This window comes from Ambystoma mexicanum, chromosome 7p (assembly GCF_040938575.1).
Source record: "Ambystoma mexicanum isolate Mex_15411 chromosome 7p, UKY_AmexF1_1, whole genome shotgun sequence".
NCBI lineage: Eukaryota > Metazoa > Chordata > Amphibia > Caudata > Ambystomatidae > Ambystoma > Ambystoma mexicanum.
In genome coordinates, this window is record NC_090939.1 from 147,384,460 (window position 1) to 147,409,238 (window position 24,779).

Consider the following 24,779-nt stretch of genomic DNA (forward strand, 5'->3'; position numbering starts at 1 on the left):
TGGTCTGATCATTAGGGAAGGCCCCAGGTCTGCATAGGAAGTGCAAACGACACCGATTCATGAATACGGCAAATCGTTTGGGGTCCCCAGCAAAGCGTTCAGGTGGGGCCAGCGGCATGTTTCCAGGTAGATTAATCTGCACCGGGTTACTGGAAACCACAGGAGCAGGGTTCCCCCCGGAACCGGGTAAAGGAGTTTGTCCAGCTTGACCTTGCAAAAGCTGTCTAGCCAGGTCATCAGCTCTATCCTTTATTACAATCACTTCCCTCCTGAGGGCACTAGTCTCTTGATGAGCGGCGTGTACTTCGGCCCGTAATTCCCCCAGTAATTGGGCCAACTGGTCAGTTTCGGAAGTTTCCATAGCGCCTGGGTGGGAATTTGTAGGAAGGCTTCGCGTTCTGTAACGCTCACCTGGTTCCCACGGGGGCGCTGGTCTAGTCTGGATTGCTGTGGCCTCTTCTAGCGTGATGCGCAGGACCCGGAACACTGATTGAACAGGACCTCCAAATCGTGCTTGCCTGGCCCGTAGGAATATCCTTCTGCAGATGAGAAAGGGAATTAACAGTCTGCAGAATAGTGTGCTAGCTCCCCCCTTTCCTCCTTCCCCCTTCGTTCCTCTCTAACTTCCTCCAAACCCCGGTTTAAGCTCACCTTATGGTTTGGAAGGATGAACTCTCCATCCTGCTTCTGGTGCAGGGGCGCGTGATCGTCCAGTTACTTCACTGGTTTTCAGAATGGTGCTGGCAAAATCCACTTGACTTTCCTGAGCGATGCGCCGTAAGTATGAAAGTTCAAAGTTCAAGTGAGGCCCCCTTTATGTTGTCTTTCTAACCTGTGATCTGTTCTTTATTTCAGGTGCAGAATGAAGGCGATGCGTCGAGGGGTTAAACTGCCGAGGTGAGTAGTGATGAGGGCGATCCCTCTAAATGTCCTTATCATTCCCCAGAAATGTCTCTTGTCCTTTCCCCATAGGGGCCGGGGTACGGTACCTGCCAACGGGGCGGCGCCGACCCGAAATGTGGAAGAAAAGCCGGTAAGTATTATGGCTGTTAATCAGGTTGTCCTCTGTGTTCCTTCTGCTCACCTTTTGTTTCTTCCTCTCTCCCCTAGGTGCAGAGATGTGGCGTCCGATGCTGACAGCCACGATGGAGCCGGGAGATGTCTCGAGGACAGGTGAGTGAAGCGTGGCGCTGCAGCGAGCAACGCAATGCTTTTAAATGGAAGTCTTTCTTCAGGGATGCTGGCGAGAAGATTCCAGATGCAGGTAAGAAGTTTGAAATAGTCTTTGGTTTTCACCTTTCTCTTCTCTTCCTTCCTTGCAGGTCTTCCAGGTTCGAGGCGGGCGTGGCTGGAGTCCAGGAGCAGGAGCAGACACGGTGAGCGTTAAGCTGCAGGAAGCAGAACAACGCGAAGCATGAGCTGCTGTCTGGGCGTGGCTTAAATAGCCTCCAAAGAAGTCCCAGGTATGTATCCTTCCCCAACTAGGTATGTATCCTTCCCTGGCCATGCCCGAGTGAAAATATAGTCCCTATGAAAAAATAGTCCCTTTCAGGTCTCAGGGAGGCCTGAAGCGTGCAGCATGGTCTGCATCAGGTAAGTGCACAAAACACCTTCCTTTATGAGGGCGCCAAAGGCGCCAGGACTGAGTACAAAGAGCCCCTATAAGGGGCCGCTGGGCTTTTACCCGAGGGCATGATGCCTGCTTCCGGGGGTGCTGGGCCTGGCCTGGTGCTCCGGGGGTAGGCATCATGACAATCGAGCTCTGCTCTCATCAGAATGCTCCCAAAGCCAAAGCCATCAGATTCTCCTGCACCAAACACCTCCAATGCCTCTCTCCAAGTCATCTAAAAACTCCCACCTCAGAGAGCAGCTCCATCCACATCTCCATCTACATATAAAAACTCCAATCTCTCTCTGCGCTGGTTATACTATTCAATGACGTACATACATCCCTATGGTTACACTCGTTCTCTCTCTGTCATCATTTCTAAATCCGAGCAGTGCCTAAAAGTCTGTGATGCATGCACTTGTACTTGTTCAATTACTGCGTGTTCTGGTCTTCATGACCTTTCAGCCTATCTTGTACCATGCTATCAGTGCTTGTTACCATCCTCCCATATTTCTCTTTTCACTCCATTGAAATCCCTCTCTTCTGTCTGTCTCTCAGTGAGACAAAGCCCTCCGTACATGGTCCCCACTATCTCTGTTTGTGCTTCACAACCCAGGGCTGATAATAAAGCCAGCTTCCCTTCTCCACTTGGACAAGAGTCATGTTATCTGTCTACCAAGCAAACTGTTTACGCATAACTCGTACACTGTAACTCATAACAACTTTTGCAATCCGTGGCGCTTCTGTTCTGTCTCAATGGAATGGCTTCAGAATCATAGGCCTCATGCTTTCTATAGCGTTTACTCTCTCTCTCGCAAACCCAGGCACTATAGATAATGCAGACTCAATGCATCCTCTAAGTGCACACTCATGCGTGTTGTCTCTACATGCATACATAACAACATATGTCTACATGTGTTTACATGTCTCTGCATATATAACATGTGTCTCTACATGGCAGTTCATATATAACAGGCCTCACTCTATAGCAAATACAAATGCATACATAATGTGTGGATAATGAATAACTATTCATACTACTAATCAGAATGAATGATGGATAACTGGATCCATAAGTGGGTAATGATTCTCTAACAATGGGTAATGATTCTCTAATGATAACAAACCAGGCTTCTCCATACAATCTGGTTTCACAAGGGGAATACCGAAGCCGAAGCTCTGAGAGCCCCAGACCAACTGTTGGAAACCAGCAAGAACCCTAAAGATATCTGGGTTGGTGGGAAGGTTGGCAATGGTGCAAGTGAGCTGTGGAAAACTCCAAGAGTACCGAGCTGGGTTTCGGTGGGAAACCCTGGGAAAGAAACCCAAATACGGGTCTGGGACGCACACCCAAAAAGTACAAAGCGTCATCCAAATTATCTTCTTCTTGGCAGTACCTTGCAGGAGAGTGAACCAAGTCTGCCAAAACCCAGAGGAACTTTTGCCAATCATCTTCTTCGTGGAAGCACCTGGCAGGAGAGTGAACCAGGTCCGCCCAAAACCAGAAGAACTTCTTGTCAGTCATCTTCATGTGGCAGTATCTGGCAGGAAAATAAACCAGGTCTGCCGAAGCCTGAGAAGGGACAGGGGAAGGGAGGCACTCCACCCCCTCTGCCCCCCAGCAGTTGTGAATTGTAATAAAAAGTCTGAGAACGGCTGTGGGAAGGGAGCTATTCCCCCTACGGTTGTGAATTGTGAAGGCACGCCTCTGTATGCTCACGCCAGAAAACATACAACCCGCTAGGGAAAAAAGGCCAAGAGATTTCTTGCAAGGATAACAAGGTTTTATTGCACAGAAATAAGGGTACAAGCAAAGAACTCTGCTGCTTGAGAACATTCTGCCAAAAATTAGTACAAGCAGAAGTTTATAAGGCAACACATCGTCATCACTTCACTGTAGAAACCTACGTGGCTGGTTGGTGAGACCCTATACATGGGCATGTTCCATAGAGGATGTCAGGCTGCGATTGGTCCCAGCCTTGTCCGTCCGTCCGTCCGTCCATCATGTGAGGTTAGCTGGGCTCATCTCTCCAAGGACTGAAGGTCATACTCCTCGTAAGTTGCTATTACAGAGTTACTATTGCAAGATAATGCTACTATATCATTATGTAAAATCAAAGGAAGGGCTTTGTACTTATCTGCGCTCACTACCGTGCTGTTAAAGGAAATCTTATTATTGTCTAATTTGTACACACTCTGAAATATTCTTAGTCTACAGGCAGTATTGGCCTTTTTAGAATGCGACTCTAAGCCTAATGTCATATCAAATATACGTTTCTTAGGTCTAAATCCTCCCAATGTGCCAGACACCAAACATTAGATACTCCTCACACAATACAATATTTTGTGAAAATTGTTTTTATAGCCTTTTTCTTTTGCAGTTATTGTCCCTTGACAATTTTATAGTTATTGGCTTTGCAGGTGTTGCCAACACATGTTTCAACCTTTCACCTTAGGTCTTCTTCAGGGATAACAAATTATCATGATATAACATAAATTTGAATATAATCATAACATATAGCATATACAGTCAATAATACATGTGTGCAAATCAACAGCCAGGTCAACCACTTGTCACAACAGGGGGGAAAAAGAAAAGAAAACACAAAAACTAATAAAAGCCTATACTCACATTCACAGTTCATTTCACTAAAAAAATTCAGTTAACTGATTTGTGGACTACTTTGTAATTAATCATAATCATTAGACACCTTATTTTCAATGCACCGGTGTAATATTATGTCCACCACAATGGGCCCATTATTTGTGATATCCCAAATCTAGGCTTTTATTTTTGATTGTCTATTTAAAATTAATGTATCTAATTCACCAAATGTGATTCAAATTAATACTTTGTACCTCATTCCATTCCTTGACATAGATGACAATTTAGAATAACCAAATCCCAATTGAAAAATCACAATTAATTATCCCCAACTCACATTGGTACAACTAAGTAGTTCTCAAATACATATTGTCAAAAACTCCAGAATATTGCTCTACTTAATCAATCGCTTCGCACCAGACTGTGCTTTTCTCTTAAATTCAACAGGATAATTTCCCAGTAACACAAGTCTTAAAAAGAGATAAACCACATAATCAATTTTCAAAAATTCATCCAATATCCATCCTAATATTATATGTACTATGGTAAGTCAATGTCTCAAATAAAACGTATCCCAACTACCTACCTCTGTTAAGTTTAGTTAAGCTTCATGGCCATCTCCGGTCAGCAGATTGTGGTGTTTCGCATGGTGCAAGGGCACCATCTTTATACAATCTCTATTTTGTAGTATCCGTGACATCAGACATCAACATCCTACGTCACATGTGCATGTGTCATTGTTTTCAATAAGTATTTCCGCTTATAATGCATGTGTGCCAGTGTTTTCGAACAAGTTACAGTCATGTCATGGTCCCAGCCTCGTCCGTCCATCTTTCATCATGTGGGGTCAGCTGGGCTCATCTCTCCAGGGACTGAAGGTCATGCTCCTCGTAAGTTGCTATTACAGAGTTACTATTGCAAGATAATGCTACTCTATCATTATGGCATCCACCTGGGAAACTCAGGGACTGGCACAGGAGGAGGAACATGATCATGGTGACCCACACATTCTTTGCTCAGTTCATATCGCACTCTCCACACCCAAGGCTTCCATCCTCGCTTTGGACTATAATGTACTCCTCCCTGTACCTCATACTACAAATTGTGTCATTATGGAATGAGGGGCAATGGTTGTGTTCGTTCAGATCTTTTATGACCACTGGTTTTTTGGTTGGTGGTCTGAGGTCACCTACTATAGCGGAATTCAGGAGTCTTGGACTGGGTCAGTTATGCGTGCCATTACTCCTGGTGGGCTGGGTGGGGGTTGGAGTCCTGCTGGTGACTTGGCTGTGATGAATGTGCACAGCGAGAAGCCTGGTGCTGTCTTGTGGCCTAGCAGGGCGATTTCCTTTTCAGGATAACAAGTAATTGCAACAGTTACGGAACGAAGGGGAGCTTCTATGGGAATTAGCAGCGCAGGTCGTTCTACCATCAGCGCTTGGACCTGTTCAGGTTTCTCCATTGAGCCTACGTTTACCGTGCAGGACGGAGTGTGTCTACCATAACTACAAAATGGCATCTCTTTATATGCATGCACTAAGTCTATAAGTCTACAATTCATGCAATATTGTTTTCGTGCAGGGTTTATTAGCACGGCCCTTTCCCCCCTTGGTACATCGCACGTCCCCAGCAGTTGTTAATTGTAATAAGAAGCATTAGAAAGGACAGGGGAAGGGAGACATTCCACCTATGGTTTTGAACTGTAACAAGAAGCCTGCGAAGGGCCAAGGAAAAGGAGGCAATCCCCCTGCTGTTGTGAATTGCACTAAGAATCCTGAGGAAGGCCAGGGGAAGGGAGTCATTCCCACTGGTGTTGTAAACTGTGAAATTAAGATCCAAGAAAGTCTCAGAACAGAGCCAAAGCCAGAGGAAGGGAGTCATTCCCCTGACATTGTAAAAATGTGAAACCAAGTAAAGACAGAGAACAGCGGAAGGGAGAAATTCCCCCTGGCTGTGTGTGAAGGAAAATACTGAGAGTCCAACTCCATGAGAAGGGAGTCATTCTATTGGAAATCGAGTTTACAAATAGCTGGAGAAGGGAGGCATTCTCCAGCAGCCTAGTCATGAAAGGTAGCTATGGGCAATAAGGATTGCTGATGTTTAAGTTGGAACTTTACCCTTTTGAGTTGAATGGAGAACTTTGGGGCTTGTTTGACCTTTCAACCTGAAACATTGTCGTGTATCTTGAAACGAGATTGAGACCTGAGGAAGGCAGCGGGGTAAAAGTCACACCTAGAATTGGAACTGTAATCCATAGTCCAGAAGAGTGAAGTCATTCTTCTGACCAAGAAGACCCACTACTTCTTTAGTTTAGTTCCAAGTGTAAGGGATAGGAGCAGGGTTCTGACGCTGGACGGAGGACCACAAATTTACACAGACATCATGACCGAATCCCTAGTATTTTAGTGGAGGTAGGGAAACCCCTCTTAGCGTTAGGGAGAGGTAGGGTTTCTCTTTATTTTCTCATACAATAAACGTGTAGGCCAACAACATGCCACATGTGTGTCAGTCTCCTCCTACCGCACACTTACACAGGTTTGCACATACCCTCCTTCTGCACCCTAACACAGGTTTGCACATATCGGCACAAGGGACAGCACTAGAACAGCGTGGACAGATGTGCATCTATATACATAGCAGATGTACCGAACAGCACGTGGTTTTCATCAAAATTATAAGGTATATGCAGCTTTCATGACTTCTGAACTAGCCTCACCTCTCACCTCCCAAAACAACTGAGGCCAAGAAGACTCACAATCCTGTACAGGAGCAGTGAATACGAATTAGAAACTGTGATTTTCAAACACACAAATTAATCAGCAGAGTAAACATATTTACAGCACATTTCACAGTTGAAAGGGTCACACAATGTTTAGATGCAGACTGAACAGTTCCAAGCCCCAAGTAAATTATCTACAATACCTAAACAGTGCTCAGACCATCAACAACACAGGTGTACAAAAAGACAAAATGGCAAAAGGCTGGCCCTGTCGATGTGGTTAGAGGTACTGCACTTAAACCTGATCAGAGAAACAAATTACACATTGGGAGTCAATGGAAAGGTTAGTGCAGCGACACCTGTTAACGGTAAATGTTAATGCACCAGGGCTACACAGACACATAAATGAAAGCAAAGTGATATGTACGTGTAAAAAGGGGAATAGGCAGCAGGAAAAGCAGGCAGACAACCCAGAGGGGCTGCGAGGGAGCAGGATCTCCCCAGGGTGCTCACCAGCATAGACTGATGGGAGCTGGGCCTCCTGCAGGGACCCATGACAGGATGGGCAGCAGCAAGGCATCACACCTGAGTGTTCGAGGCCTCCAGAAGCAGACGGGCAAGCTTCAGGCAGATTGGCAGCAGAACAAAGGCTAACACAGAGGGCCTCATTACGACTTTGGAGGCAGCCATGGCGCTATTAGCGCCATGGCTGCCTCCAAAATCGTGTCCGGGTTCCCTGAAGTCTCTTTAGACATTCACCAAGGAAAATCCACAGCCAACCTCAGGGGCTCGAGGCTACACCAAAGGGACAGACCAAGTTGATGAGGTGGCAGGTGCACACCAGGGCAGTACCACCGGCTAAAAAGGGTAGCAACAGCAAGTCTACACACAATACATTTCAAATTAAGTGGTAACTGAATATTAACCGCTAAAACAACACTCATAATATTGGAATAATAAAATAAAATGAAACGTTTCATTACATTTTTGTGTGTTTCATAAAAGTAAATAAATAAATGCAGGTGGCAGAAGGTGCGCAAGTGACATCCTGCATTTCGGCACAGGTGGGCTGTCTAGTCCTGCCGGGGAATGTGGCCTGAACCCCTCCTCCATTAGAGTGACAGGGAGTGGGCAATAACCCAACGTAACATTCACCAACTGCTGTACCCGAAAGGTCTGGTAAACAGGATCTGGGGGATGGATGCGCTGAGCAGCCAATCTGGTGTCCTGGAACATTCCTGCTCAATGAAATGAATGCAGTCCATCTAACAGAATGGGGGTCAATACAAGTTAATGGATGTCCATAGGAATTCAAGTAATTTAAAAGCACATTTTACATACACGTTTTCCTTTCTGCCCATATCAGTTTTACACTGTAATTCTGTTCTAGTTTCCATATGCACCTGGGGCCGGCCTCATCGTTCTAGAAGTTACACGCTGTAAGGGGGCGACTGCCCAAACATCCACCTCCGTCCTCCGTGGGGCCTTGGTAGCCCATCGATCACTGTCTTGCTGGAGACCAGGTACCAAGTCTTAGTACTGGCCTCCTTTGGTGGGCTTTACACCCTATTTGCTTTTCCCAGCCCCTTCCCCGCCATTAACTGGTTTATTATACAAACAGCTATAACATGACTCCCTAAAACACCCAGCATGGAGTCTGTGCTAGCCATCAATAACGTACAGCGTTTCCTGGCCAGGCATTTTCAATAAAGAAACAGAGAACAGGGCGGCGAGGTGCATCGAGTGGGAGAAACACAGGAGGATGCAGGATATGATTGGTTATTTGGTGTATAGTCATTGCATCGAATGCAAGACCATGGAATGCCTTACCATAGAAAAAAATGCATTGAAGAAAATGCAAAATGGGGGGTGTTCCCCCCCACCCTTTTTTTAACCTTTAAAACCCATTATAATTAAAATAAACCATTTACCTTTAAAAGAAATGCATTCAATGCTTTTTTTCGATGCATTTTTTCCTATGGTAAGGCATTCGATGGTCTTGCATTCGATGCAATGACTAGATACCGGTAAATTTATAACGCGCTTAATGTCCAGAGGTTTCTAAGCGCGACCCCGGGGATCCAGTCTGTGTTGCTCAGCGTTGTCTTGCTTCCAAGGCGAGCGTTTTTCCCCTGGGCTATCCTCCCGAGACAGCGTGGTTGAGATCCTACAGTAGGCGCCTTTATTAGGGCTGGAGAGAAGAGCTGCCCACTTTAGCACTCAGGAGAACTGCAAGGAGACACTACATGCACAGTTCTAGGGCACTGACCTGCACCCAGGAGCAAAGAGAACATATTATGTTTAAATCTGGCCATTTGATCTGGGCCTCACTTGTACACAGCCAACATTGCTCTTTCATACCACTCTGCAGTGTATATACCCATTAGGCAGCGTACCATCATGCGTTGATGGTGGGTCTGAGAGGGTGGGGCGCTGTAGCAGCCAACTGTGACCCCTGCAGCCTGATGCCACCCACTGACAGCCAGAACACTAACCACTAACAGAACAGCGCTGGGAAGACGATACTGGAAATAAGAACTGAGGTGTGTGCAGTGAGTGATTGTGTACTGGCGTGCATGCAGTGTGCACTGTGTGGACATCAGCCAAATCAAGGTGAACTTCCAGGGAACACCTGCCCTGGAGGCTTTCACGGGAGCCCCACAAGTGTGTCGAGTGTGCTCTCAAAATTACCACACTCCCCAAAAAGGAAACCATTTTAAAGGCATCCATGAGCTACATTGGAGACAGCGTTGCAGTGCCACTCACTCACCAAGGGAACGAAGACCAATTTGTAGATTAGCCATGCATGTTGATATGCGCAATGTGATTTCCTTCCGGCGCCACACATTGGTAGCAGTGGGGGCCAAGCTTCTAGTCATCTATTTCCCCAGGATGCTGGTTCACTGATGCCAGGGGAAAAGACATGGGGCATCGCCCAACAAAGTGCAATACATGTACATCTCATTGCTAAGGAGATCAAAATAGGCGTGAGCAAAGCGGTGCAAAAATAACCACATAAGGGACAATCTATTGAATGGCATCAAGTTTTCTAATTTTGAAATGTACTGAGGATCATTCTAGACTAATGCCGCCCAACATGGTTGTGGTTTGTGCTTTGCATACGCCTTGTTATATGTCTTGCTAAAATATTTGCAACTGACTCATTCAGTGCCTTAATGGTCCCCTGCAGTCACACCTGACTTTTCATTATGAGAGTTCTGATTTCAACCTCATAATGGGGGGGAAAGGACTACATGTCCCAGTGTGCAAAGGGGTGTTGGCTTAAAGTCAGCACGGGGTAAAGGCTAGCGGCTAGCCCCCTGGCATGGAGCGATTTGGTAGCTTTGCAAAGTCGAAGCATTGGACAGGCGGGTGTATGCTGCACTTTCTTTTTTTGGGTTAGGTTAAGGCGACCAGGTCATTATATGTATATATATATATATATATATATATATATATATATATATATATATATATATATATATATATATATATATATATATATATATATATATATATATATGTTTTATGTGTGTGGTCATTAGGACTTTCCTTTTTTGAGAATTGCTTCTAGGTATGATTCATTGGGTATCTTGTATAACTCTGTGGGCTCTACATTGTGATTGGGCTTGTTTTGGAACACTGATATGTGTTTTTTTAAATTGATACTTATCATGAAATTAAAGAGGATTTGTAATTGTATTTGAATTTTGTGTTTTACATCTTCTGTCATCCCTCCTCTGTCGAAAATACCTGTGCTCACCCATATGTGTTTTTCTTTCGCAGCAGCAGAGACGACGCGGGAAGGGCACCGAAGGCCTTTATCAGGTAACACAAATTTACCTTCACGTTTTCATGTTATCTTCGCCCTGCTGTTTCTACACAGGGTTTATGGTCTCGCTTTTAAACCCTCTAATTTAATTTGAGTTAACAAGAAAAAAATAATTGTGTTGCCAGTACTTTTCTTCTGATGTTGTCTTGCTGTTCCTTTTGCGATTACTCTAATTTAAAATGGTCACCCAAAATGCTCTAATTAAGTCAGGTTTCCATGTATGTTCTATAGCCATGCAGCCTCCGTGTCCTCATTACAGAATGTTCGCACAGAATTAGCAGTAGCACAAAAACTGCAATAGTGTAAAAAAAAAAAGTGTTCTTTCGTTGCCTTTTTACATCATAGCGTGGCTTTCCCTACGCCTTGAACACCAACAGAGGAGCTCATTTTGTATTTGAGTGGCGGAGAGGTGTGGCGGAACGCAACTTACTTCTCCAAGGCTCCCTTTCTCTCTGCAATACAAATACTCCAGCATATGCACCCAGCATCAATTTTCATGCCGCCACTGCAAAGTCTGGGAATTCCTATGGAGTCCGCCTGCTTTTCGCACCAGCAAAAAGCAGGCGGACTCCATAGGGATCCATTGTAAAATGCGGCCTGCCATGCGTACATGGCAGGCATCAGTTACTCAATTTGCATGGTGGAGTGCAAAAGGGCAGCGTCCAAGTGTGTATGCCGCCTTTGTGCCCTGTCCTTTTGCACACTGCCATGCAAACTATGAAAATTTGGCCGCGGGGACCCGTGCACGTGAAGGTGCACACATAACGGATCCTGCTGTCAAATTGCGTGAGACTTGAAAAAATGACCTCCACAGAGGTTTAGGTTGCCATTAAAAAGAAGAAACACGTTAATTACATGTAACTCTAGTGCTCTCCAGTGTTGCCATCTTTTATGGATCCAGAGGCTTCGAAATATCACCCTCACTGGATTGGCAATCATTGATAATCATTAAACAGCAGTTGAAACTAATAATTGCATTACGTTGCATAACCTATCCACCTCGTTTCGTGTCTTTTGCCCCTACGCTACTGAGGCCGTAGGCGCCAGGTTCCATCTCCAGAGGCCATCTTTATCATCTATCAGGAAGAATAGCATGTTTGAGTTTATCAATGAGTCTCAGAATGGGACATGGACGGTTTACGTCTGAGTCTAAGAAAGGCACCAATAATGGAGAACTACAGTGAAAGTTAAGTAACTCGTTTTTTCTCCAGCACTGGGTCTTTCATAGATTCACTTGCTCTGAATAGATTCAAAAGCAGCATTTGTACACTAATTTACAGCAGATGCATGAAAAGGGAAGGAGAGAAGCTGAGGCTAAACTTTATAAAAAAAAAGTTCTACAACACAGTCTGAGCCACACCTGACTCCTTTTGTCCTTGAAGTTCCAAGCAGTTTTTTCTGATGAGCCCATGTAACCACTTTGCAACTTTTGAGAGGTGTAATTTCCAACATCATTGCCACAGTCAATGGTATTGCCCTTGTCGAATGGGCCAAAGGGTTGATTGGCTTTCTTAAGAAATAGGTAGATGGTCTGGGACCCACCTAACAAACATGTGCTTGTAAATTTGAAAAGCATGGTTTTCTTCTCCAAAAGCCACAAATTGTTGTCTGGCCTTCCTAAAATCTTTGGTCCTGTCAGTGTAATGTTTGAAGGCACAATGAACCTATGGGGTCTGAAGTGTCATGTCAGCTGATGCAATGGCTTGTCAAAGAAGGCAGGCATCACCACTGCTTTATTCAGATGGATAAAGAAAACAGAATATGCGTTCAGTAAAAACGTGGACAAATTCTGAATTTATTTTTGAAAAATGTGAGGTGCAGTTTGTTGACTGCAAAGGCCTGGATCCCTTCTATATGCTTTGTAGAGGTGATATTCTCCTTCAAAGGAGCCTCATTTAATTTCCATCCTATTCATGGTCTCAAAGAGCTGAACCATTATCCCTGACTGGTCAATATCAAGATCCCTGGAGGGAGGGAATTTCTGTAACGGTGAGAAGGTGCAGAAGAGGACCCTCCCTAATACCCTAATAATCCTTTCTGAATAAAGGAATTTTTGATGGGTTGTGTCACCACTAAATGTACACTGATTGACTTGATTTGCAGCATTTATATTGTGCGTCACCTGGTACACTGAACTGCATCTGGGCGCAGCTGAACGAAAGTCGCCAGGCTCCTAGAGATCCGGCCACCAGACTATAATCCAAATTCACTAACTCAAAAGCACACATTTATTTGGACAAGTATGTTCTAGGGTATTTACGGAAATGTGTGAGCTGTGTCATGTTACGTAGTTCACAGGGTAGAGTGTTCCACAATTTAGGGCCATAGACCGCAAACATTCTGATCGCCTCTGGTGACACGGTGGGAGGATGGAATCATCAGCAACAACTTGTCAGATGACCGAAGAGATTGACTAGGCTCATACCATTTCAGCTTATCTGCACGGTAGGCCGGTGCAAGGTTATATAGACATCTAAAGACCAAACACAGGATCTTAAAGACAATTATTTCCTTAATCGGAAGTCAGTGTACGGATCTACACAAGCAGGGTCAGACTGGGAAATAAAAGTGTACTCCCAAATATTGCAATTCCAGTGATGGCATCAGTTGCGAATTGTCTGAGTTGACAATGACAACCCAATGTTGTCAATAGTGCCTCGGGAGGATAGCAACCGCTGGGTATTAAGCGTATTATAAATAACCTATCATATCATATCATTGCTGTCTGCAATAGCCCCTCAACAACCAAACATCCATATAGGGATAGAGATGGACACTATGTCTCCTGAGGTGTGGGTTGCCAGCAGATTGAGGCACTTTGTAGATGCATGCCGGGCCAACTTGAGGCTGAAGGGCATCACCTTGAATTGAAAATGTTGATTGCAATCCAGGAACCAGAAGTATTCTGTGCATTTACTGAGAATGAGTATATAGAAGTATGCATCCACCAAATCCCTGGTTATCCAGGTATTCTCCTTCTTGTAGCAGATGGGTGATGCTGTTCAACAAGACCATCTTGAAAAATGGTAACTATCGTAATTTGTTCAATTACCTCAGGCCTGGAATCTCTCGGAGTGTACGCCCGGATTTTGGTACATCAGTTATCTGCTGTCGATAGCACTAGCATACAGATATGCCTGGTATGCCATGTGGGCCATGAAGGTCTATGACACAGCAGATGTTAGAGCAACCAGTATCTGAGAAAAGCAGATAACTGTTGCCAGTGATGGGTAACTAAGGATTACGCGCGGATAATCGGCATTCAGACATTTACCAGAAGAACATTTCCATAAGAGGAACAAATGTGAAATTACAAGTCACATGGACGGTGTGTTGTGTAAAAGGCCCGAAGACGGCGAATGTGGTATCGAGGGTTTGGACATGTGGATCTCTGAAGGAAATTTTTTATGATGATCCCCACTGTATTGATATTGGCCACAGTGTGGCCACAGTGTGGCTGTGATTCATACACAGGGCAAAGTGTGGCATTTAGTTTGGGTAATGAACTATTGTTGTATGTTTAAATAAATCAATGTTATTCATGTGGAAACCATACTCAGAGGATTGTTGATTCCCGGTGCATTACCCCTAAAGGTGTGCCAGGAATGACATGTGATGATGGAGTGAGACATGTCGGGTTGGGGGAAGTATAGATTGAGCTGATCTATTCAGTATTAGGCAAGGCAAATGTTGGTAACCCTACTGCATGGGTAGCCACACAATGGAAAGATTAACTTATGGTGCTGCACACATTGTGTGTGTTTAACATTATCATGTGGGGTTGTATGTATTCATAAAACATTGTGTGTAGTTTCAAAAAAAGAAAAGGTTATGAGAATGATTGTATCCAACTATAATACGCACTTTATGATCAAACGAGGGACATGTTGTAGTGCCCCCTCCCCGCCCCTCCCCTCCCCGTCCGTCTGGGTATTAAGCGCGTTATAAATAACCAATCATATCATTTGTTATTGTGTGAATGAATGGGCCTCGTTGTATTCTAGGCGTGGCCTATTTCTTTATAGTCTTCTAAGTAGGTGTTGAGGTTAGGACATGCACACAGCATGATTAAAGTTGCAGCCAATTAGCAGTAACTTCTTATAAGTAACATTGCATGACTAAACATGTTTTCCTTCACCACATCAAATTTCAAGGCGGATTACATGGATATGAGAATGATTTAAACTGTGCACGCTACAATTTATAAAGACGTGCTATACATGTGAAATGTAAACATGCTTTTCTGACAGTGTGCAATGAATCGCTTCAAATGGCCGGTTAACTAAAACACTTTGCCATCTTTTAAGTTTTGCGTGTTTTGTTCCATATGAAAATGAGAAAAAAGATGGCGTTCTGTATGCTCATATTTGGGCATTAAGATAGCAACGTTTCCACAAAAGTATGTGTAAGCAGAACAGGATAGACATGAACCCTGTCTTATTTATTCAAGCTCTCTTTGTGCCTTTTGCATAGAAAGAGATGTATTTTAAACAGGCAGAGTTTTCTGGCTTTAAGTCAGGGTCTCGCCTGTCACTTGCAGTGAAGGTGTGTTTTCTCTACCCGTGGGTCTCGCCTGTCACTTGCAGTGAAGGTGTGTTTTTTACTTCTGTTTGACCGGAAGAGATGGCAAGGCCACTAGGTTTCAATCAACACATGTGAGATATGCACCTCTCCATGCGTTTTACCAAGCATCCCATAAGTCAATAGGCAGTATCGAACATAGGGTCCAGACATATATACATTGCTTTGGATTGTTAGCTGTTCAAATCACAGGTGTACTTATGTAGTTTGTGACAGGTGCTAGCCTTCATATCTAGTCTCTTATGTGAAATCCTAATGTATGTCTAGATTATCATTGTGTACCAATGGGCTTCAGGTCGCTATATCATTTTGGCCCAACCTATAACATTGTGTGTCCAAAAGTGATGAAAGGCCATCTTCTTCTGGAATTGTTCCCATTGCATTATACCCCATTTCCGCCCGAGGAGGCCTAGCTGTCACCTTGAGCAGACGCAACGAAGGCAGAGGGGCGGACGCTGGTTTGAGTGGAACGTGCAGCTGCGCAAAGGTTTGTGGAGGTTGAGGCAGCAATTGTGATGGAACTGTCAGAGATGTTGGCTGTGTCTGAGGTTGTGGCAAAGATGCCAAGTCTTGCTGAGCTGCAGGCGGTGGCAGGTACGTATTCATTGTGTATAGCAAAGTTAGCATGGCTGTCACTCTCTGCATCAACAGTATCTGATTTGGGTGAGGCAGGTATGCTGATATGATATGGCATTTATAACGCGCCTATAGACAAGTGTTTAAAGGCGCGACGAGGCAAGGGAGGGGAACAGAGGGAAGACAGAGACATTGTTCTTACTAGGCCAGGTGCCATTCAGATCGCGCAAGTGCAGGGGCGGTGGGGAAGGGAAAGTGCGAGGGTACGGGGGAGGGGAAGTGCAGTACATAGGAATAATAGCAAATAATTAGAAACAATAAATAGGAACAATAAATAAGAAGTGCGGCCAGCTGGTGGCAGGTGCAAGGGAAGCATAGCATGGTTTGGAAGGCTGTGTGGCAATGACTTTTCTCAGATGAGCACGGATAAATTATAATGCAGTGAGCTAATCTCTTACTAATCAGAAACCTAGCAATCTCTGGTCTTCCCTGACCTCAAAGTCAGTTCCAATCTGACACCCCGGAATCTCAGACAAAACATCCAGTTGTTTTATAGGAGAGAAAATTGAAATAAAAGGTTTTATAAATGTTCCACAGAACAGTCAAGCATCTATCTTTTTCTGTGATTGTCCACTTGTTGATGGTGGGATTTGCACTGTTGACTGAATTTGCACCACCAACGTACGTCAACGTGTTGCCGACAAGGATTACATTGACTAGTGTCTTGCAGGCGGAATTTATGCCTGTGCAGGTTGCGTGGATGATGGAATGCGTGTTGGTAGAGGTTGCCCTGTCTTCCACATCAACAAGGACTTTGCAGTTGGGTGCTCTGTTGACACAAGTTCTGACTTAAACTGCGCTGCTCCTGCAGAGCGCACTGATGTCTTCCTCGTCAGGGTGATCTTAGTGGATAAAAGGTATACTGACTGTGATTGGATGAACGGAGGTTGCACAGGTGGAAGTTGAGCAGATTGGGAGTCTGTCTGCGGCGAATGCGTTAACAGAGTTTTTGTTGGGACATATCTTTGGTTCGCCATATGGAAACAAACCACCTGTCATGCTGGGAAATGGGGACTGGCTCCAGCTGTTACTGGGCAAGTGGGGATTGGTTTCAAAGGCTAATGTGAGCTCTGTGGCTTGAAGCTATATCTTCACCGTAGGCATAGGCAATACCAGTTACTGGGAATATTGGAAATGGTCATACCAGTTAGTGGGCAAGGACAGGCCATATCTGTAGATGAAGAATGTGGTGATACACCTGACTGAGCATGTTGGGACTACCTTTACCTGTTGCTGGGCATGTGAACACTGGCATTATCTTCTCTTAGTGGCCATGTGGCTACTTTCTGTTACTGCCAATGGAGAGAAGAGCAGAATTCTGTTACTGGCTATCGGAAACTGGCATTTCTATCCCTTTCCATGTATATAGAGAGAGTGTTAACTTTTCTGTGTTTCTAAACAATTACAAAATACATGCAGAGGAATTCGTGCTGTGGATGTTAAGGGGAGAAAATAAACAAGGAATCACACATGATACGAGTAGAAAGAGGATTATGAAAAATAACTGCCAGAAATGTCTAAAAAATGAATGACATGAAAGGGGCAGCTTTAGTTGTGATATCGCTGTAGGGGTGTGGAAATCGCAAGGGAGTGAAAGAGCAAACCACCTGCCAGGCCACACCATGGAGGCGGGATCAGTGGCATGGTCTATGCCTAAATACTGGGAATAGAGGGTCTTTAGCAAATGATATCTGTTGCAGGCCCTTCAGTCCGTCTTGTCTGTTTATTGATGTGTGTTACAGAGGCACACACTGCTTCAGAGTACAGAAGCATTAAAGGGCAGGAGGAGTGAGAGCTCAATGTGACAATACCCTCAATGGATAAGAGTACGTGGCTGCTAAGCAGCGTCCTGTGGCATGGAAGTTGGGAGGGCAAATCATGGGAAGAAGCGAGAGGTTGTGGGCCTCAACCTGGAGTTGAGCTAGACTCTTTTCACAGATGTAAGATAGGTCCACTTCCTGACTATTTCTGATACCCAAAAATATTCTCGGGAGGATAGCTCAGGGGCAACGTGCTCGCCTTGGAAGCAAGACAACATGGAGCAACACAGGTTCGATCCCCGGTTTGCACTTAGAAATCTCTGGGAAATAAGCATCTTATAAACAACCTAACCCCGGTCTTGCAGCAGCAGGCTGCACGTCAGTGGTCAAGGACAGCTGAAGTCCATTCTGGATGTGAGTTTAGAGTATCAGCTGCTTGCATTTTTCTACCGTAGCTTGGTTGGAAAATGGCACACGTGTCGGCTCAACAGAACTTCATGGTCCTTGCTCCACAAAGTTTCGGCTCATCAGAACTTCATGGTCTTTGCTCCACAGGGTTTTATCTGCACTATGGGTGATTTGTAATATCATCTTAAATTCCCCCATAAACTAAGGGCGCACTTTGGAGGCAGGTTCAGCGTACAGTACTTGCCATGAACAGTTGCAATAGCGCCCAACACAATGCAACCTCAGCCCCAAAGCAAGTCCCTTTGTCTAGGCAAGCAGGCAGCCTACAGCACATTTCTATCCATCTGTTGGGGTGGCACTAGAGGCAAACTGTACTGCCATTGTGCAAGGAATTACCCATAACCAGCATTGTCTCGGGAGGATAGCTCAGGGGCAACGCACTCGCCTTGGAAGCAAGATGAAATGGGGCAACACAGGTTCGATCCCCGGGTCCGCGCTTAGAAACCTCTGGCTATTAAGCGCGTTATAAACAACCTATCATATCATATTGGCCTGCAGATAAGGTAATCAATGCCATCTCTAACATGGAGCAGAGCATATAGTGATGTACCAATCGGGCTGAAGCGCGTGCATGGTTGTGCGCTCTTCATGAGCGTGGCATTGGTAGTGTAGAGATTTCAACATGCAAAATCAGAGGAGACGCTTCGTTACTGTGGAAAGAATCACAGTCTATGTTAGAAATGTCTTCCATGCTACTGTATTTGAGGCATTCATGGCTGATGAGCAGTGATATTCCAGAAGTCATTGATGGTTAACATCCGCCAATTCCCCACTGCACCTGGCTCTCAATTGATGAGGTGTGAGCGGTGTTGGGGATTTGAACATAGATTAACACCTTCAAGTGCTGCCAGGCCACTGGAGAGCAGGTGGCAGGGGATAAAGATACAGATACAATCAGGAGACTGGCAGAGTCGCAGTAGAGTAGCCAGGACTAGCAGTCCCATAATGCAAGGTAATAAAAGCACAGAAGTTGAGTGAACCAGACATTAAAAGAGAAGCATCACGTGCTGGTCTGCAGTTTCAGGATGGATATGCGTAGCTCCTGGTGGCCTGTTTTCTGAGTTCTCTGACCTGGCAAGACCATCTGATGTGGCCACCTCTGGCTGAGGACACAGGTGGCAAGACTACGCATGTTTATTCATTATGTGGCCCTCCAGATGGTTTGGACTACCACTACCATCAGTGTTCACCACTGGCTGTGCTGGCTAGGGCTAATGGGAGGGCAAGTCCAAACCCCCTGGGAAGGCTCTTAATGAATAACCACAGTCAAGTGCATTTGACTCGTCTTTTTAGGCACTCAAGAAATGACAAGTTAGAGCACATGTTCACAAAAAACTCATAGAAGCCACGGTCCACAAACACACAGCCTGAGATTCTTCTAATGAAATGACCATACACTATACTAATCTCTCCAAAAAGTGTCCTCCCTCATGAGGTTGCATAGACACAAATCCCGGGGAACCTGCATAGATCTTACAGTGGATGGGGTGCCCAGAATTCACACAACTATGCCTGCACCTTTGAGACCCCCCCATGGCTTATCGCTCTCCTTTTATTTCCACAGGGCCTCAGCGCGGCCACCAAGGACACGTACGACGCCCTCCAGATGCAGCCTTTGCCTCCTCGCTAACCGGGAAAGCTGCCACCCCACTTAAGAGATGCTCCTGGAACACCGGGAAAAGAACCGAGCACCAGGAGGGGCCTTTATTAGAATAAAGCTGAAATATTATGTTGCTTCTCTGACCAGCCACATCACTTGCTGTATTGTTTCAAAACTTCTTATTTCTCAATAACTACCTTAATGATTCGATCGTTTCCTGTGTATGTACTGATGTTGCTAGAAAGTGTTTAGGGTTACCACGATAATGGTTTAATGGTAGACATGTGTGTAACCATGCTGTAAATACCTGTAAGTACTTCTTCTTACTGTTATGTTAGTGTCATTGTGTTCCTTCCTGTCAATGGACTGTCTTCAGCATCTGCTTCCAGACCGCGCTGCTCTGGCTGAACCTGATGAGAATGTCCCCAATCTGCCCCCAATCAGGAGTAGATGTGCCCCAATATTCCCAGCTGACCTTTCCCGTCCAAGCGAAAACTTCATCAACATCTGCTTATAGACCGCACTGCTCTGGCTGAACCTGATGAGAATGTCCCCAATCTGCCCCCAATCAGGAGTAGATGTGCCCCAATATTCCCAGCTGACCTTTTCCCATCCCAGAGAAAACTTCATCAACATCTGCTTATAGACCGCACTGCTCTGAACAGTACCTGATGAGAATGGCCCCAATCTGCCCCAATCAGGATTAAGCGTGCCCCAGTATGCCGAGCTGACCTTTTCCCATCCCAGAGAAAACTTGGCCCACCCACAACATGCCTGCTAAGCGTTTGCTGGCTCCTGAAATGAACCGAGTATGTGTCCACCCTTAACCCTCCCCGACTTAGGTATTGCGAGCCCCAGTTGGGAACCGCTACTGGCATGTAGACTCCAGGGCCTTGTCCCTAGAATAGGAGCGACCCTTCTGCCTGATGTCAAGTCCCCAGCGCTTCAGAGTGGCATTAGACATCTTTATTTTGGCCCATTTTTGAAGCTCTTATATGATAGTCTGCTTTGCATTCCCTATTTAAATATGTACAGTATGCAAGCGATTACTTTAAAAATAAAAAAACACATTCAGAAAATATACCTCCGGGTGCTCTGTCTGCTTTAGTTTTGGCTCCTTACTGCCAGGGTCCAAATTACGGAAACGATTCACCATGTGCATCATCCACAGGGCATGTGTTTGCAACGCAACAGCCGCAGAAACTACCAGTACAAGCATACACAATGTGGCGTTAACAGCCCATTCCAAGGGCTGGAACAGGGGGTAACGCGCCGGCAACCCAAGTTAAAATGTTATGGCCCACTATTGCTACCCCCGTTCTGTTATTGAATAAAAACAGTTGCAACTACCTTGGGCGTCCTGTCGTCCTTTGAGGCCACAACAGTTGCTCAAGTGTGACCTCAATGGGGTGATTGGAAGCCGATCATTGCCAAAATCAAGAGCTTGTTTATGAAGTAAAAAAGGCCCTGGGGCGGAAATGTTAGCTGAGGGGATTGAAATAAATCAGAAACACTGAAATTGCCCCTTTCCCTCATTTACATAGGAATGTATTTTAGCCCAGCACTTAGTACACATTTTGAAATCCTACGAGGACGATTATGGTATATATCACGACAGAAAGCATGAATACGTTCCCGGAAAAAAATTGACATCTGAGAATATTTAAAAGGAAAATTAGTGTTTGTATGTTATGCATTTGAAAATGCTATGAAATAACTACAGCAGATTGGAAAGTTTTGGTAATTTATTTTATCAATCATAAACTGAATTGGCCTGAACCCCTTACCAGAAACTGCTTGGAGAGTGGCACAGTCTTGCGCTTTCTCTTGGTTATTCCAGTTTACTTCATCTATTTTCTGCTACTTTCCTTGTATTCAGGGTGGGAGTGACAGACCACCTTACTGATGGGTGAGTCTTGGCTTCTGCTGTTGCTTTGAGTTGCTTTTGTATTACCCTTTGTTGTTTATAAACATCTCTGGCGAGATTTTGGGAGATGCCTGGCCTACAAGATTGTTTGCTTTTCCTTTATTTTGTGTGATTTCTCTGCACATCTAATCGAATCATTCCCTCTTTTAGGTCTTCATGAGCCTACTGTGGGCAGCTGGTATTCAGAGAGTGATTTGCTCTGCTAATCACGTGCTGGGGGTCATTAGACATTCAGCAGCTCCCTACCCGGTGAGGGAGGCTGAAATGTCCACCCGCGAAGTGAAAAAAGCTTCATTCGCACTGGATTCTGCTTCTTGCTGTTCCACGAAATCAGCATTACGGTGTGCCTGGTTTTGTGCGGTTTTGCGCATAGCGTGGTGTTTCGTTTCCATGTTGGTTTCATGTAGCAAGATGAGAAACTTCGCACAGGCGTTTTTTCAATCCATGCTAGTTTCGTGCAGCAACATGAGAAACTTTGCAGAGGCCTTTTTTTGACCCGTACTAGTTTCGCGCTTCAGCATCAGATACTTCACACAGGTTTTTTTTCAATTGGCACTAGGCTCACGCAGCGGTACAAGAAAAATTGCAGAGCTTTTGTTTCGATTCCTAGTAGCGTCGCGCAGTGGCATGAGAAACTGCATTCCACTCTTTTCGATTCGTGCTAGGTTTCACGCAGCGGCACGTCAAACTTCGGGTGGTTCTTTTTCGATTTGTGGGGGGTTCACACAATCGCTCAAGAAACTGTGGCGCTTTTCAGTTCACACAGCAGCACGAGAAACTTTGCCAGCTCTTTTCGATACGCGAGGTTGGTGGATCAAAATCAGACATATTTCACTTCCGCATCTGGCGGAACCGAATTTAACAATTTCGCCCAGCTCTACTACGGGAGCACTTCCATTGGCATGTAAGAAATAACCTTGTCTGTAACAATCCACCTCCTGAGTGCTAGCTGTTCAGGCATTTTGTGCGGCAGCAGGATCCAAGCGTTCCAGCAAAGATGCACCTCTTCTCGGGAAGAGCAGGTAATGGTCAGAATATCTGCATATATTGCTTAAGTAAACTATACTTGCCCGAAAGGAGGTTGTGACTAAGCTAGAGTGCGCTAAATCATTGGGCTCCATCGACATTTCTGCCTTTGAAGGTTGACATGGTCGGGGTGTAACTAGAACCTCCCAGCACATATGCTAGAAACCAGCTACTTAAAAATGAATTGAGACATTTACAATGAAATCTTTTAGTTACACATTTAGAAACCTGAACATTGGATTGAACCCTTAGGGCAGTGCTACATGGTAATTTACAATAGCCCATTTACCTACTTCTCAACTACAACCCTAATTTATGTACTTACTACGTTGATTCTTCATTCGGCAAATGTTTCATGGCAGTCACTGCAAGGCCCTCCTTCTGCCCCAACAGATCATGAGCCTTTTACTAACATGCGAGGGCAAGACCATGTTCCGCCCAAAGGATTGTTAGGGCAGTCATCCACCAGTGAACTTCCTAGCTTAGTCTCCCAGTGGGTTCCCTAAGGGAGGTGCTCTCCGATCACCCTCCCCCCGAAAGAAGACAATAGTCAAACCACCATCAGGTTTTTCTATACCATTTTTCTATACCATTTTTTGCCAGTTTCCTCCCACTCCAAAGCACTATTCAGTGTGTACCCTATCACAGATAATTTTCAGAGCGCTTTACAACAAAAATAAAGACATTCAAATCCATGCCACAAGATCCATAAATTAATGGGGAGACACAATCTGCCCACGCTGTATAAAAAGACAATGGGCATCATTACGGGTAGGTCCATAACCGTGCCGGTGATACCGGCAGGTTGTCGACGGACCCATAATGATTTACCGGCACCTGACTTCCCGGTACCACCGGGGGACTACAACCCCGGCGGCCCAGAAACTCAGGCGCCGGTAAATTGTAAGTCCCCATTGCCATAGAGTCCCATAGAATAACGGTGCCGGTGCTTCCGTGAAAACTTTGCGGGCGGGTGCAGTCCCGCTCGGCAGGTCTGACAGCACCCGCCCCGAGTTGTAGTGTGCCGGTCCAGAAACAACAGTGCCAGTAAGCTTACCGGCACCGTTCTTTCCGGACTGGCAGGCTCTGAATGATGCCCAATAACATTTATTCCCAGGAACAGCCCCCCATCTCTAACACACACTCACTAAGCCGCAGTCTGCCCAGAAACAGAATTCAGCATCCTATTATTTTGGAAAAGGAAAGCTGGTGAGCTTCTCCTGGAAACCCATGGAAGGACGGTTCTACGTTGTCATTTCGATGCAATTACCTTGTTTTGTTTGCTTACTTTTTATTATATAATGGGGGGGTCCCCATACACCGCGACCAACCGACTACCCACCCCCTACACTTCCCAGCCCCATATGCCCCTTACCCCCAAACATGAATAATTGAAGTACTGCAACACGCTGTAATTGCGTGTTTCAGTACTTCATCATGCTCGATCTAACAAGGTATACAGAAAGAAGGAGCTCCATGCAAAGTACCATAGAAGAGAGAGCTTCACTTTGGGCCTGAGCCAGACCCTAGGAAGCTTAAGAACAAGATTCTCCTTATTAGGAGAACTCCTGAGGAGGTTGGCCAAGGTGAAGAGCATTACTTTAAAAAAATCTGGACTTTATAAAGAAGCCAGTTCAGGGCCTTCAATAACAGCATCAAAGTACCTTGTTCCAGCAAATAACTTAACTGCTGAATGGAGAGCTGTGTTTAAGAATCTCAAAGGGGCCTTGGCTACCGCCCACTAGACCCAAATAACCAGCATCAACCTTGGACAAGACAAAGGACTGAGCAACAGATCCAAAATATTTAGCAGGGAGAAAAGACTTACATTTACATAGTAGAGAAAGTTGATCATGCCCACCTGGGCTTTTTTTTTGTTGCTACATGTAGATGCAACGCTAAGTGTCAAAAAGACATCCCAAAGGCTTTGCAGCGTCAGTCCGAGATGGTGCAGCTCTAGTCAGTGGAGTTAACCAGAATTTAATTTGTTCCGAGAGCTGCTCAGGGCCAACAACA

At 45.1% G+C, this 24,779-nt stretch overlaps 1 protein-coding gene across 5 annotated transcripts in view; it reads left to right on the top strand.

Moving 5' to 3' along the window:
• The window catches only part of CD247 (CD247 molecule), a 385,722-nt gene extending 364,563 nt beyond the window's left edge, over window positions 1-21,159 (top strand). For 4 of the 5 annotated variants that reach the window (XM_069635936.1, XM_069635937.1, XM_069635939.1 and 1 more), the window contains exons 7-8: window positions 10,720-10,761; window positions 19,775-21,159. In XM_069635936.1, coding sequence (XP_069492037.1) covers window positions 10,720-10,761; window positions 19,775-19,840 — 108 coding nt within the window. In that variant the 3' untranslated portion in view covers window positions 19,841-21,159. The remainder of the gene's footprint in view (window positions 1-10,719; window positions 10,762-19,774) is intronic. The other variant, XM_069635938.1, reaches the window with a different exon arrangement.
• The last annotated feature ends 3,620 nt before the right edge of the window (window positions 21,160-24,779 follow it).